At 45.5% G+C, this 16,654-nt stretch overlaps 2 protein-coding genes across 6 annotated transcripts in view; one reads left to right on the top strand and one right to left on the bottom strand.

The window, feature by feature from the left end:
- ACAP2 (ArfGAP with coiled-coil, ankyrin repeat and PH domains 2) overlaps positions 1–16,654 on the top strand; it is a 190,530-nt gene that overhangs the window by 49,863 nt on the left and 124,013 nt on the right. The gene's annotated exons all lie outside the window — the stretch shown is intronic.
- Positions 1,818–16,217, bottom strand: BDH1 (3-hydroxybutyrate dehydrogenase 1). Its single transcript, XM_069864410.1, has 6 exons — positions 16,062–16,217; positions 12,997–13,069; positions 11,468–11,578; positions 6,343–6,484; positions 4,035–4,187; positions 1,818–2,622 (listed from the first exon to the last, which is right to left on the bottom strand). The coding sequence occupies exons 1-6, from the start codon at positions 16,142–16,144 to the stop codon at positions 2,153–2,155; spliced, it is 1,032 nt and encodes a 343-aa protein (XP_069720511.1). The 5' UTR covers positions 16,145–16,217; the 3' UTR covers positions 1,818–2,152.

Genomic DNA, 16,654 nt, shown 5'->3' with positions numbered 1-16,654 from the left:
TTTTCTTGTAAAGGCTTTTCTCTTTCTGCTCAGTCACCTGCAGCAAACATCGTTATCCAGGTGTTTTGCTCTCCCTTGTGAGTTAGTCCCTGTGCCTGCTGGGTCTCTTGTGGTTCGTACAATTGTGTTTTGTTCCAAAGAGAAGTCTGCACACTGGAAGATGAGGCAATACACCCTGCACCACGAGATGCAGCTACCACTGCTAGGACCGTGGAGAAGATCACAAAGGTCTTGAGGCTGTCAAGTCTCCCCAGGGTTTCCTTAGGGGTCTGTCAGTGACCTGTTGTGTGCCTGCCCTGCTGAATCACTGCACCTTCCCCCGGTTCTTCAGAGCTCAGTTTCTTTTCCTGCTCCCTGAGAATAATCCATAATAATCCTTTGTAATCTGAAGGAGCCCAGTACAGATGCCGGCTTAAGAGCTGTGAATACAGAGCGCAGGGGTTAGGCGTATTTCTCACGAGATGCAGGATACGTCTGGTACTCGTGTAGAACTCTCGCACTATCCAACACGGACAAGTAAGACCCAAGACTGCAATCAGCCTCTGAATGTAGCATCTATTTGTAACAGGCAGGAACCTCAACAGATTGGTGGGCTTGGGTGAGGCTGTGAGCGACCTGATCCAGTGGGAGGAGTCCCTGGCTGTGGCAAGGGGGGTGGAACTGGATGATCTTTGAGGTCCCTTCTGACTCAAACCATTGTATGATTCTATGAAATTAAAAAACACCACTAAAGAAGATGAATTTTTCACCTTAAATATTTTAAAAAACAAAGAGAGAGAGCCTCTATAAAGTTTGTTACCATTCCTGCATATTTTATTAAGCCAAAGGAGTTTGATCACGTCACAGAATGTTATTAGAGCATGTGAGATCCCTTCTTTTTAACTTCACTAACAATGGCTATTTCAATTACTTTTTATTTTTGCCTTTCAAGCTTAAAAAAACTAACTCTTTCCAAATTCCCCGTGAAAGGCTCTTTTATGTTTTCTTATTTTCTTTTCTTACAGTACAAACCAAATGTTTCTCAAACATGTAAACAACCATCTCGGAAATGAAACTGCTCTTAAAGTTAACGTTATTGTTATGGGCATTCTGTTAGATTTATGTCATGTTAGATGTATTTCAGCCCAGTGACTCTTTCGCTGAAAGTTATTGTTGCGGTTGCCTGCACTGCAGAGGTGCCTGGAGGCCCCGGTCAGGGTTACGGCCCTTCCGTGCCAGGTGCTGAACAAATACTTCGCTGTAACTCTGAGGTCCCTGTTAAGAACAGGGTTCACTGATGTGACTTTAACCCTCCCTGCTTCCCTCTGCTCAGCAGTGATCCTCACAAATTATAGGAGCTGGATTGAAACTCTTCTCCAAACTAATTCAGTTACTGTTGAAGAGAAGAGAAATGCTAATACTACTGTGGGCAAATCCTGACACCTGCAGTCCTGTGAACAAAGCTGCTCACACTCCTGGGAATGCTCGTATGAGTAAGAAATTCTTGTGGGAGAGATCTGCAGGACTGAGTCCCCAGATTGCTGAACTCCTTTGCAAGAAAGCGTGCAAGAAAAGCAGACTGGTTCCTTTTTCTCTAAGGTTTCCTCAGTATAATTCTAAGAGAGAAAGGGACAGGGTCAGTTGCTCAGTTTCAGCATTTTGAGTTCTGATTCCCACATTAAAGAAGTCTCTGCCTTGGGCTACTGTGACCAGGCCTGGAAAAGTCTGTTGGACACTCTGTCATCAGGAGACAGAGGTTTGCTGTTACAGCATGGAGGGCCTCTGTTTATGGTGTGAAGGCTGCATCCTACGCAGGAATTGTGAAGATTGTGTTTGGCCATTGGCATAAAAAATTCTGAAAACACTTCAGAGAAATTGCAGTTTAAATAATGATGATGAACTGATATTCAAGGTGAAAAAACTCAAAGGATTACATGAAATAAATAGCAAAGAATCAATGCCCCTGCACAAACATCATGTATTCCTGCCTAAGAAGCATCCCTTGCAAATTACTTTCCTTTAGGTGATGTCAGATGTTTAAATGAACCCTATAGAGCTAAAATACAGTACTCTGAAATGAGGTTAGAAAAATTTGAAAAGGACTAACGGGAAGTGTGAACAATGCTTTCTTCGAAAAAAATTTCCCAGCTGGGTAGCCTGGGAGTGTGAGGCCTCAATAGACATAGAGCCGATCGGAAATGGCAGCAGGCATGTGCGTCATGATCTGCATGCGCAGCCACCAGTAATAATCCATGGGGTGGTAGCGGGTGTAGGGAGCCGTGGAGGTGAGCGCGTGGGCGACGCTTTCGATGACTGGCGAGGTGTCTGTCGAGCCGCTGTTGCAGTACGTTTCCATCTTGCTGACCTGCTCATCGAAGTACTTCCTGCCATAGTCTTTGCGCACTATCTCCGGGAGCTCATCCCACATTTTGTCAGCTATGGCTTTGATCCGCTCGGGGCTGTACAGGTTGGTGGCAGCTATGAAATTGCCAGGCTCCACGATGCTGACCATCACCCCCTGGGGCTGCATTTCGTACCGCAGGCAGTCGGAGAAGGCTTCCACGCCAAACTTGGTGATGCAGTATGGTGAGCGGGCAGGACTGCCCATCCGCCCCATCATGCTACTGATGTTCACCACACGACCTAGGCAGAGGCCAGGCAAAGCACAGCTGAGCTGCGGTTCCTGATCCAGAGCAGCACCTGACACCCCTCGCAATAGATTCCCAAACGTGCATCCACCCGCCTGCTGCACATCCATGAAGGCTGCCGGGCAGCCCTGCTCGTGGCTGTCCGAGCACTGCTGTCCTACACAACAGCCTTCAGGCAGGAGAACAACCCCATTGCTTGTTCCCCCCGGCTCGTTATACCTGAGGGAACAGGCACACGGTGACACACAAAGCTCAGTACCTCAGGGAAAACAGAAGAAGCTGGACAGATTCTGCATGGTGGGAAAAAGGACGGCTCAGCAGCAATCAGGGTTGAGCCCATGCAACAGGAAAGAGCAGCAAAGAGAGCCCCTGGCACTGAGGCTGAGCTTGGTTATTTAAAAGTCAAAGGCACAAAATCCTGGAGCCCAGTGGTGACTTATAGTGTCTGCCTCTTAAATGGGAATGGATTGCCCCTGCACCACAAACAGGCCGAGCAGTAAGAGTCCACTGGACCCTCTTCTGTGTGACAGCTGGATTATGACTCTGGGCACAGAGCAGGGGACCTTCTCCTCTCCAGAAGCCATTGACTTTGGCTGGGGACCACTCTGGTAGGAGACTGCGGATGCTGCCATTAACCTGGGGTTGCAGCTCTCTGCACTTTTAACCAGTGCTTATTGCTGAGTGGTGTTAGAAAGAGAAACTTGGACTACAGAAGCAGGTACCCTTCCACGGTAGAAGAAATGCTGCCTGGGCCACATACAGCCAAGGTCTGCAGCACAGGACAACATTCTTAATGTCTGTAGATGCTTCAAGAGTAAAAAATACTATCATTCAGCCAGGTAGATGGCCCCAGTACAGGAAAGCTTTTGCCCCTTTATGCCAAGACCCATCCAAGCTCCAGGTCTCTGTTCCTTTGCTGTACAAACCCTGTTCCCAGTAATCACAAACTCCCCAGGCAACACAGCACACAGCCGACAACTTCCCTGCAAGAAGCACATCATAGTACACTGCCGCTGCCCACCCTGCCAGCACTGGCACAGTTGGCTTTTGTATAGAGGAGAAGATTGCTCCCGGCACTTCTGAACAGGTAAATGAAGGCATGATGGATTAGCTATTGTGTGGAGTGGTGCAGGAGAAGGCAGCACAAATAGGAAAAAGAGATAGGAAATCAATAGGAAAAGAGATGAAATCCATAATTGGATTTCAGGATTGCTGCCTTGCTATGTGACTCAGAGCAGTTGGGAAAACTGTCACTTGTGTGTAGGCTGTGGGTCACGTTCTGTCTGTAAAGATATGAAAGTGGTGCAGAGAGAAGTGTAATAGACCTCCTGACCTCTAACACAGCAGGAGATGGGGCAAGGTAAGGGACCTGCTCCAAGAAGTGCCAGTCAGGAGGAGAACACTCACCCTTTGACCTCCGGATGAGCGGGAGGAAAGCCTTGGTGGTTCGCACGGTTCCCCACAGGTTCACTTCAGCTACCTCCATGTAGGTGTCCATGCTTGTGAACTCGACTTCCCCAAATGTGGAGATCCCAGCATTGTTAACCAGCCCCCAGAGCCCTAGAAGACATTACCAAGCAGAAAGCTTTTCCTCTGTGAAACTGATGACAGCAGCTTGAGGCCTTGCTCATAGATTACTGAACCACACAACAGAGCTTTTCATTATGATTCATAGTGATGGAAGCCAGACAGAAGAGTGTCCAGAGTGAACTTCAGTCTCCTGAGCAACTATAACCACAGTCAGGATCTGCCTGTACTGCTCAACACTGAAGCCACAAAGTACCACGAGTAGGGGTTCCTGGGAAATTCTGAGCCAGTAAACAAAGAACCTCAGCCTCATCTAAGCTGTTCTCCTTGCTATTCTCTTTTTATCCATCATAATTTTTTAAAAGCAGCAAAATAAAGTCTCTTAAGTGCAAATAATAAGAACAGGAAAGACCTTGTAAAAAACAAGAGTAACTCTTTCAAAGTAAAATTCCTTGTGTCACATTAAGAATCAGAATATCTGCAATGCTGGTAAGGAGGATGTGGGCATGGGTGGACATGCATGGGCACCTACGCCATGGGCTCTCCATTTTATTCTGCTGCAACCAAGATGGCAATAACTGAAGCTACCAATTCATTTGGCAATGAAAACAGAGACTTAAAGGAATTTGGAATAAAATGAACTCATGTAATATAATATTTTAATTGCCCAGAAAACAGACTGAGAAAGGTCTGGGATAGCTTCTCTCTGCTGTTTAGAAAAACTCACTGTTACCTGTTGACTGTGTCTAGATCTGTGTTCTCAGAAGTAGCTCAGAAAAGGCAACTTCATCCTAGCCTATGCTTGAGAATACAGGGATAAAAACTTAATTTATATACAAATTCCATATATAAAAATTAGATATAAAGAAAAGTGAAAAAAAAAATTTATGCAAAATGCAAAATAAAGCATTACTGGTTGTTCTGCTTTTAAATAACTTTCATGTGTTGAAGTGTGAATGTTCTTTAGGGGAAGAATGTAGTTCATCAAAGGGACGAATAGTTTCAGGAATGCATAAGCAACAGGAGTTTTCACAGTACTGGAGCAGAATTTGCTGTCATCACCTCAGCAGAATGAGGTTGGCTAAGAAAGTCAGTTACAGCTACCCCCAAACTCTGACATCTGTAATATATGGTGATAACTGCAATGGCATTAATGACACTCAGCTGGCTTCGTGGGAAATCCTTTGCAAAACCTTTCCATTCCTTTGCCTTGCGAAAGTTTCAGGGAGACATTCCCACTGCTAATCCTCAACCTTTGGGCACTGGCCAGGTTTTACAACATAAATGGAGTCACAATAAACTTCAGCGCGCAGGAATAAAACACTAATCCCAGGGCCTTGAACACCACCCCGATTTTTGCTAATGTCCCTATAGGAGCTAGGGGATAAAAAAGCAGTTTGCTTTGTAGATGATGTCTTAGAATCATAGAATCAGTCACTAGGTTGGAAAAGACCTTTGAGATCATCAAGCCCAACCGTACTTGTCCACTATGAAATTACATCCCTAAGCACTTCATCTACTTGTCTTTTAAACATCCTCAGGGATGGTGACTAAATCACCTCCCTGCGCAGCCTCTGCCAGTGCCTGATAACTCTTTCAATGAAGAAATTTTTCCCAATGTCCAATCTGAACCTCCCCTGGCATAGCTTGAGGCCATTTCCTCTCATCCTATCACCTATCACTTGGGTGAAGAGACCAACACCCACCTCACACTCCAGGACCAAAATGTCTTTCTTGTAGTGAGGGGCCCAAAACTGAACACAGTATTTGAGATGCGGCCTCACCAATGCTGAGTACAGGGGCAGAATCACCTCCCTGGCCCTGCTGGCCACACTGTTTCTATAACAAACCAAGATGCTCTTGGCCTTCTTGGCTACCTGGGCACACTGCTGGCTTATTTTCAACCGGCTGGCAACCAGCACCCCCAGGTCCTTCTCTGCCACGCAGCTTTCCAGCCACTCTTCCCCAAGCCTGCAGCGCTGCACGGGGTTGTGTCAGAAGTGGAAAGCTGCGTTCTGATACAGCGCAACAATGAAACAGGCTGTTTGCTCTCCGCTGCTGCTCCTCAAAGCTTTATGTCTTTCAATCCTATGCTCAGCTTTTGAAACATGCCATGAAAATGCTCTCAGAGCCCAGCTGGGGGAGCTCCTGCCACTGTGTGACCTCAGAGCCAGCGGCACCCACCTACCCTTCTCTGGGTCCTCCAGGCTGCTATTCACGTGCTCCACTGCTCGGTCCACTTCCTTGCTGTCACAGACGTTCAGCTGGACAGTTCTCATTCGATCACTGTTCATGCTGTCCAGATCCTTGGAGCCACCCTCTCCCTTGTCCTAGACGGGAAGAAAGTGCTGGTTTGAATCTGACCAAAGAGCTGTAAGGAGTGTCAAATGCACGGCAGTCATCAAATCAAGCAAAAAAGTGCACGGGCCAGTCACAGAATAATCAGGACGATAAGGAAGGGGAACAGAGAGGGCTGCTCCTGTAGAACACCATTCCTCGAGCATTTCCCTTTGACCATGAGCCTTGCCACTGAGTCAGCTGCTTCAACCACCAAGAAAGCAGCCAGAGCTGGATCTGCCCCAGCAAGGCAACTCCTGCCCAGTACAAGCTGCAGAGATCAAGCGCTGTTGCAGTGTGCAATGTGCTGCCATCCTCATTTTGGCTTGTATGCAGGGCACAGCAAATAGCTTGGTGGGGGTATGGTATAAAATAGCTGGTGTGTGGCTGCACATGTACGTTGCATGTGCTTCTCAGTCACGTTGCCAGCTCTGGGAGTGACAGTCCTAGAAGAAGGACTGCGTGCCCACTGCTCTCTCCCTTCAGCTATCTATGCACACAGCTCCCACTGCCTGGAAACCCACCTAGTGCCTCCAACAGACTCCTACAGAGCCTGATCATCAAGTGCCTGGCCAGCTTGCCTGTTAGCAATTCCCCTCAGAATCTTTTCCAGCACCTTGCTCTCTTCTCTGCCTCTCTCCTCATGAATTTTTCTCATTTACATTCCCCATCTCCACTCCTTCACAGCTCAGAAGAGCAGATTCCCCCAGCATACACGTATCCACTCCCAGCCCAGCCAGTTCACTGCAGCCGGGCTCTGAGATGCCTTCTACATGGGCCAGATGCTGCCAGCAACGACGCTGTCAAGCTGAGAGCCAGTCCCTTTGCAGCAGTGAAGCCCGGCTTCCAGGTGCTTCCAGGACACAGACATGGGATATTAATATCCCTTTGGGACTATCCTTGAGTCACTCCCATGGTTATAAGCTACTGGACTGTGTCTGCCACTCCAGGGTACTTACGTAGAGGATGGTGAGGTCTAGTTCTGAAAACAATCACTTTTTGGGAAAACTTCTCTGTCTTCACTGCAAGAAGCACCCTCTGTTTCCACAATATCATTGCTTACTAGATGCCTTTTACTCCTCATTATCAGCTTAGCCATGGAGTGTGTCCCACACTCCTCAGCTGTTCTCCCCCCACCACTCAACTCCCCAGCTCCACTCAGTGTCTCAGCATCAGCAGGCAAGCGTCGGAGTGCTCTTCATTCCTGACTGATGAGGCTATTTTTGGATAGCTTTTCTCCTCTGTCCTGGAATGGACCAGGTCTTCACAATGAGAATTCCCTTCAGACACCACGCTTCATATACCACGTGAGGTGGCCACACATCCCTCTGTCTCTGTGCCACCTGTCTTTGAAAAAACCTCCTGGCTGCTCTCATCCCTGGGCTTATCCACTGTGCTCAGACAGTTCAGTAACTTAAGTACCTGACATCTCCTCTGTCTTCTTCTCCACTCTTCCTTATTCCACCACAGACTGTCAATATCCATTAGTGTTTTTCTTAGAAGAAAGCATCTACTGCACTCTCTTCACATGGAAGCATGTTGCATACAGACTGGAGCAGTTAGCTCCATGCACAGCTTAGCAGATTTTTTTTTTTCACAGTGATTGAAATCAGGGTTTCATGCTAAGTTTGTTGCTCACTCAAAAGCACTGTGGTGCCAAAGCCAGTGTGTTCAGCAAAACCTTGAAAAGCATACAAGTGGCACTGTGGGAATGCCAACAGGGAATCAGCAAATGCAAGCACGCCAGTCCCCTGGAAATAGCAGATATGGCTAAAGGGAAGAAAAAGAACAATTAGGCCAAGGCGTTTCTTCCCCTGATCAGAGGTCTGCGAGCTGCTACAAAATCTCTGGGCCACAGCAACACACCAGCCTCAAGGGGCCTCGTAAGCTCTACTGGGACCTTCACAGCATTCTCTTCTTCCTCCCTTACATGGTTGGCTCAGCAAGCCAAAGTCCATCCTGCCTTACCGACACACTGCTGGGTGCTCGGACAGGGATTTTTGGGGTTTGACGCTGGCGAAGAGTTGGACCCTGCGCACAAACCCAGACCCACAGGGCCATTCCCTTGGCTCTCCAGAAAGGCCAGACGGGCAGTGTTTAAGTCAGGCACGCTGTAGTTGTGTCGTGCTCTCCTGTCACGGGATGCAGCCTGTCCCACAACCCTTAGGCCCACAGGCAGCAGCAGGGCAACCTTCTCACACTACACCAAGAGACCAGCTCATCTCTGCTGTGAGCCCCGCAGTCTGCTGTCCCCACAGCAAGAGGGCCCAGCTCTTGCGTACTGAAAAAGCAAGCCTCTGCCTCACCTTCCTCTTCCATGGTCGCCTTCTGGGGCCCAAAGGCTTCAGCTTGTTATCTTTATGAGCACGCTCCTGAAGTGGTAACACCCTGTGGCTCTGAGCACTCTTGCTCAGCCTTACAATAACTGGCCTACATGCTGGCTTGCTCAGATAATCACAGAATCACAGAATCACAGAATAACCAGGTTGGAAGAGACCCACCGGATCATCGAGTCCAACCATTAAACCTCTGCCTTCTCATCCTCCTGCAAGCCTCAACAGACCTGAGCACACAAAGCAAAGCAAACAGCACCACACTCCTGACAGCTGTAACAAACATCACATATGTCCACTGGTAATAAAAACTGATGGAAAAATACCTTCTTCATCTTGTGTCAGCTGGCTCCCCAGGCTCTTAACCAAAGAGGAAAATATAAGACAGCTGCAATGTGATTGTTCATTGGATCCAGCCTACCACTGTCTTTTGACGATGAAGCATCAACACAACTCTCACATGAATATGCTGGCCAGTGAAAATGTTACGAAGACATTGTGCGCGAAATAGCACACTGTTCGCATAGATCCACCCTTGGGCTCCCCTCAGTCATGACTCTAAACACTTCTCTCAGGTTTCCTTCAGTAAAAATACAGTCAGGCACTCAGGATATGGCCCCTGTAGGAAACCTTTTCCAATGAAGAGTCAGCACTGCACATACTTTTAATCTGCAGTAAGGATGTGACATTCCTAAAAACAGTGCACACCCTGAGGACACAATGGCTCCCCAACCTGGAGGATGCTTAGATGTGCTGTGAAAAACAGTCCCGTGAAAAATAACACTGAAGTTTCACGGTCATTTCCTCTCTGTCTGGGTTAGGTCAAATACACCCAAACAAAAGATGATGCTTCTTATTTCTACCCCTGCTTTCACCTAGTATCTAAAAACACATCACATTTTTTCTGCCCCTAAATCTGCACCAGCAATAATTACACTCTGATCAGAACTCTTCTTATGGTTTTGCTAGTGTAATCTGTGGTACTATGAGAAATCAGCTCAGTCTCCTGGAGTTGTTTTAGTTCTACAGAGCAGTTCTACATAAAGTATAGGGTCTGAAGACACGTAAGAGGCCAACCTGTCAACTACGAAGTTCTGGCTTTGTATAGTGTTTTTTGGATGACAACTGTTGTTATCAGTCTTGCCGTAGTCACACAGGGTTTGGAACATGAGATGTGAGTCCAGCTAAAGAAGCAATATTTACTTACACAGTGATACAGCAAAGCTTTCTGTCTATCCTTTGGTGAGGAAATAAACATTGACCAAAGCCTAAAAAGTTCTGGCATGCTGCTGGCTGTCAGCTTATGCTAAATTTGTCAGAGGCCAAGATTTTTCACTAACATGCATTCAGTAGAGTGAGTACTGAAAGCACCAAAATGGAAGAGAGGATTCAGTGACAGTTAAAGTCATGCTCACTGAAAATCAGGCCTTTCTAGAAGCTGAGACAGAGGAAGTGAAAACCATAAGTAAACTTGCAGATCTGAAATTTACGGCTCCTTTCAACATAGAGGCAGGCTATTTTTCTAAAAAGTGGTTTTTAAGTCTCCAACTTCTTATATTCTCTAATGTTGATCTTCAGTTACAAAAGCTGAGTAGAAACATCTGCCAAAAAAGCAGTCATCTACCCTCTCTCTTCTCGACACCTTTTGAAAAGCAGCAGTTTATAAGATTTGCCTTGTTTTGCTGTGAAGCCTGTAGGGGGAGCCCAGGTTTACAAACAAACCCTTGACCCAAAGCTGAGAATCCACAAGGGACAGAGCTATCAAAACACAAACTTGTCTTTTGAAAAAATGCAACAGAAACGAAACTTAGTAATAATGGAAAAATTAAAAGCAGAAAGATAACACCTGAACATTGCTAACATTAAAAAACACCTGGTAAATTCCGTTTAATTATCTATTCAAGGTACACGAGCTAAAAGATTAGGATCAAAGTAACTGACCCACCCCAGGATATCCTGAGGAGTAAATTTGTTTATGTTGGGAAATGGCCATGCAGCTCAAAAAGGGCAGGGCTTCACAAGGAGAGGCTAAAGCTTTCTCCTATTCTTGATGACCAGTCATCTCTGACTGCCACATAGAGCACTCCTAGAAAGCATATCAAGACCCCATAACTAAGCCATTTGTGGCTTGATTCTGCACTTATTTGCATTAGCAGAACTCTATGGTCTTCACAGCAGTTTCAGGAGACCCTCAGAACACTCTGAGGCACAGTTGTACTCATGAACATGTGAAAAATACGCTCATATCACGTGCCATAAAATCACTGGTGGCAATGTCACAATTAATCAAAATAAACCCAGCATAAGTCTGAGAGCAGGGCCAAAGGTCCAGGTTCAACCTGATCTCAAAATTTGTTTATGGATAAGCCTATAAAATTAGATTTAGGGTTCAAGCTCATCAGATAAGGAACAGATTACAATGTTGTGATTCAGATAAGAATCTCCCTAGACACTGTTCAGTCCTGGTTCTGGTGGAGACCAGGTTATGCTCTATGAAATTCCAGCACTTGTGTCTTTCCCTTTGGATTACTAATTACCCTCCCTCTCCTCCTCAGAAAGCTGCACAGAGTGGAGATGGAAAGTTGGATTTGCTATGTCTGTGCACACATCACAAGTGAAGAATACAATTTTTGTTTTCCCTACCTTTTGCAGGCAGCCAGCGTAAATAATGAAGCCTTTGGCATGCAGGTGCTTGGCCAAGGCAAATCCAAACCCTGAGTCACAACCTGTTATAAGCACCGCTCTGCTGCCAATCTGCAAAACAAAACAGAACAAAACACACTGAAAGCGAGTATTTGAAATCAGTGATTTGCAGTTCACAGAATAAAACTATGTCCTTGGCCACAAGCAGTCTGTTCCAGGGATGTTCGCTGCTCTCATTGCCAGCTACTGCCACCCAGTGCCTCCTGAAGAAAAGAAACAAAGGTTTCATACCAAGATCACCCCAGTGAGGCAAGATCACGGTCTTCTAATACAAACACAAGTTCAGCACGTCTGGCAACAAGTTCCAAAGGCAAAGAGACCAAGCAAACCACCATTCTCTGGCAGTTCACATTCATCTTGAAATTTGCAAATATACCAGACAGTTCCCAAGACTTGTTTTCCCTTCAGTATGAATGGCTCCAGTATGTTCAAAGCACGCAGGAGCTCACTCTTCTGTTCCATGCGTCCCACAGGGCACAGGGAAGATAGCTTGACTGAAGAAAAGATATTAGTTAACCTTACTGACTGCTCCCTCATCTTCCTCCAGCAAGTAAACTACCTAGTACTGGGCTTTAAAAGATAAACAGAATCAATTAGGTTTCATATTTGAAATTAAAACCAGTTGGTCATCAGTCTTTTTGTTTGGTTGTTTTTTGTTCTTCTCATTTTCCAACTTACAATTTAAATAGAAGCATATCTCCTTCCTTCCCAAAATCCCTTCTTCTAATCTAAAGAGAGGCAGCAGTTAAGCAACATGTTAAAAACTGTGGAGTGTATCAGACATTCCAGCGGCAACAAGTGCATGTGCAGTAAGGTAGACACAGCTAAGCAGCACGCTGAGCACTTCTACTTCATTCCAACTTGTCTCTTTTAAAAAATTAGAAATTTGGCTTTCCCCAGCATACACTGATCAGGGTTAGACTAGAGGCACAGCAGTGATGCAGGGGCCATAACTGAATTGCTCTGAGACTCTGTCCCAGAGTTATAGAACAAGATAAGCATCCTCTAGCACAGCGACAGTACTGAGTTCTGTGCCATGGAGCAGGCAAGAGGGCAAAACCTCCCCTTTTTTTGCCTGGCACTGTTCATGGAATGCTAGCACCTTCAAGGAGAGGGCCGTTACAGGAGAGTCACTCTCCACATCAGGAGAGTGATTCGACAGAAAGACTGCTTTATTAAGAAATGATCATGCAAACTGCCTCCACTCTAAGGTGGAAGATTTCATCTGCTGAGTGAGTTCCAAAAATAGAAAAAAACCACCAGTCTGATTGTTTATTTCCATCTTTAGCGGCATGTACTATGCTACGTCAATGGAAGCTCTGTGCTAGGAAAGAATGTAGAGTATGTCGGAGAGGTCCAGCTTGGAGTCTTTCTGGCAAATCAGAAAGAAGAATCTGATCACCAGGCATCAGGGACTTTAAAACTCCAGCTCAGCAGAACCAGTTCTTGGAAACCACAGTCACACTCACCTGATCGACTTCACCGGCATAAGAGCGGCTGCCACATGGAGACAAGAGAGGGAAGCAAAATCTTTGCACGGGTCTGTTAAAGAAAAACAAACAAACAGAACAATCAGGCACAGAATATCTCATCCATTCCCTGGTGCAGCAGCATACATATGAAAAGGAAAGTAGTGTTGCCTATATAGATGATGTACACTGTCATTTGAGAAGACGGAATCCTATCTACAGTACTCCTTAGTCTGAGCCCGTTTCCTACAGTATGAAACATTTGTTTCTCAAAAGACCTTGATGCTATTTCAAGCTGCAGAAGCTGTCTGGATACAACCAAGAATTCTAAAATAGCTCCTGGTCTGGAGGAACAGAGCTGCTTCCACCCGCAAAACGGGCAGTACTGTGTTTTCATTTCCAACAGCAACAACACTCTCACTTAAAGAGTTGCACAAAGCTGCGGTAGAGGAAGTTATTTATTTGTCTGATGAAAGTATTCTGCTGTGGCATAGCCTAAGGTCACGTTTGCTTGGATCTACCTCACTACTTTATGCACATCTCCACCCTTCTGTCATTTTGGATGACACTTCTTCCTCTGCAGTGACTACCCATTAGATAGTCCTAGGTCTTATATCCCCTCTTTCCAACTGTTTAAAGTAAGTGACACTATGTCCTTGAGCAATACCTGCCAAGCAGATCTGAAGCTCCTCTGTACACTATGCCTGACTCAAACCGTGTTCACAAAGACAGACCAGAGCAAAGCAATGATGCCTTCCAGGGTGTGAGTAGTTATTTAGAAAAGCTACACTACCAGCAGTATCATGCTGTCTCGGGTCTTGCTACCATTCATCACAACTGAGCCTAGACAAGACACTGGAGCACCTCTGTACTTGCCAGCTACCTCTCTGGACTGTATCAGCTTTTCATTTTCACTTTGGGCACTGACTCTGCCCTCCCAGAACCTTCTGGCCTTCCCCTAGACTTACTGAACTTCATCTACCCTCTGCCACCTCTAACAACATCTATCCTTTAGGCAGAGCTTATCTTCCAGGCTGCTCTTCTAAGTGAATCTGCATAATCATTCACAATTATCTCTTACCCAGACATCACAGGCGCTCCCAGGGTGACCTGTGCTACGCTGAATCGCAGTCTGCAAATGCTTTGGTCTCAGAGCTGCGTCTTGGGAAAACAAGGCTAGAAAAAGGGCCTGCTAGGGCGGAAGCTTTGAACAAGATGGGAAAGCAGCTGATTTATATTCAGGCAATGGTGTCCACTTACCTTCCTGCAAAAATTTAGCTCTTATTCTAACTTGGAGTGTCACCAGCCCAATTAGCTCTTGAAATAGCTAGAGCCAATTTAATTGCTGCAAAGGTCAGCCACCAGGCAAAGTCTGTATTAACATCACTGACCTACAATCCTAGCCTGGAGCTTTTATTTCAACAATAAGCTTCTTGGCACGTCTCAAAGTGCCCAGAGATGTTTATAACATTTCCTTTAGTTGCATGAGCTCATTTTTTGTTTTTCGGTGTCATGTCTGGTCCTGTTGTTTCACTGCAGAGCATTGATTTGCAGCACTTTATTCACAATAACCTGTAGAGAATAACTGCCTGACATTCTGCCTACCTTGACCTGAAGGCAAGGCCATAAAATAGATGCCAGATGCTGATCAGCAGGGATGTCATCAGAGGAAACAGCTATGATGCATGTGTGATGTTAGCCCCCCCAGAGTACACTAATGTACCATGAGCCATTTTTGTCATTCCACATGACTGAATTCTAGAAACCACAATTGAAACTTTCAAAATGCATAGATGGTCCTCAAATTGAGGGCTTGTAACCATGCATTCGCTTCTGTTCAAAACAGGCCATCCTCAGCTTGAAGAAATAAGTATACAAATGCTGCCTCAGTGCATTAAGATACCAGTATAGCAACAACACTGCCTGTTAGATGAACAGTTGGACTTCCATTTCAGGTTTAGCAGCTTGTGGGTACTTCAAAAAACGCAACATATTTTTGCTCTGAGTACAAAATGCACAAATACAGAGTAAGCAAAACAAAAGAAGAAAAAAGAAAATGCTGAAAAATCTGTTCTTAAGTTAATAATGCATTGATTTTTTAAGGCCGCAGCAGGCTTCTGCTGGTCCAGCTTTGGTTTGTGTGGAGCAAACAGCAGATAAAAGGCCTATGTTTGCACAAGAAATCTCTAACAGCTCAGCCATCTTTGGCCTCTATAATTACCTGTTACAGAAGCCACCTTTGATGCTGATGGTGCTGCACACTACTATCAAAAGCAGTAGAACAACACTGGAGGTGGCAGTTCTGGCTTAACAGGCCATGAGCCAATTTTAAAAGGCTTATGTACAATTAGTGGGACACACATCATTGTTTCAGAACCCCACTCTAAAGCAAAGCCAGTGAAAGTACTCAACTTGCTCTGGATTTGGATTAGTAGGGTTCCTGTCATACATCAATGGCGGGGGGGGGGAGGTTCAGAGCTAGGAATTAGAATCAGAGAGGTAATTTTCTGTTCATGTTCAGAAAAAAAGAGCTTCATTACTCAGCCCACCTCCATTTCTCACTAAACCTTCCCTCTCAACTTTCTCTTTTCATGTGATTCCTTGCCTCTTCAATGAAGCCACAGAAATATAAGACAGCTCCTTGTACTGCAGCAAGGCCTACTTGCTGATACTCAGAAATAAACCCTTGTTTGACACTGAATTAATGCTCTACTCAACCCTCTTTTGACTGCAGATGATTGTCCAAGTAAAATAAAACACATTGCCAACCCCTCCTTGCACACAGAGCCCATCTCCTCTGTGCTCCGCTCAACGACTGGGCACTGGCACAGGTTGCCCAGGCTGGCTGTGGAGTTTCTGTCCTTAGGGATATTCAATACCCATCTGGACACAGTCCTAGGCAGCCAGCTCTAGAGGGGCCTACTTCAGCAGGGCCAGATGGCCTCCAGAGGTCCCCTCCAACCTCAACAATCTGATGATTTTGTAAAGCGTCCAACTCTAATCAAACGAGCCCTTGATGTGTGCTTTACTCAAGATTCCACTCTTTCTTCACCAAGTTACCTTACCTGAAACGATTCCCTGGGTCCTTGAAATTCAGGGCTTTCACAGAGAAGCTGAAGAGAGGCCGGGACAGCTTGGTAGCCAACATGTTTTCAATCAGCACACTCTACCAAAACCAAAACTGTTCTCCCTTAGCTCTGCAATACAAGATAGCACCTCTGTTTTAGTTGCTCAATTATTTCGTAAGTCTTGCTGATTCCATGTGTTTCAACAAGAAAATAAAGTCCAAAGGAACTCATCTTTCCTCCTTGCAGTTCCTCAAAGTGAGATAAATAGCTCAACCTTCAACTACCTTAAGATGCTTTTAAATAAGTAAAAAAGTAAACTAGCAATGTCCACTTTAGTGTACCTTTAACTGCATTCTCTGAAATAGCTAAAAATTAAGGTACTCACATGAAATATATGTGAAATAAAGTGAGCTTTATGAAATAATTTTAAACTAAAACACTACTTCAAGTCACAGGTGATGTTATATGTTCCCAAAGCAATCTTTGGGCTTTACAGCTGGTATAGCCACGTGGTTAAAGGCTCAAGCTCCGCCAGGGGAGGTTTAGGCTGGACATTAGGAAAAAATTTTTCATGGAAAGGGTCACTGGGC

Source organism: Phaenicophaeus curvirostris, chromosome 10 (genome assembly GCF_032191515.1).
Source record: "Phaenicophaeus curvirostris isolate KB17595 chromosome 10, BPBGC_Pcur_1.0, whole genome shotgun sequence".
Taxonomy (NCBI): domain Eukaryota; kingdom Metazoa; phylum Chordata; class Aves; order Cuculiformes; family Cuculidae; genus Phaenicophaeus; species Phaenicophaeus curvirostris.
The sequence above is the reverse complement of the archived record's forward strand: the minus strand, read 5'-3'. Positions and strand labels throughout refer to the sequence as shown.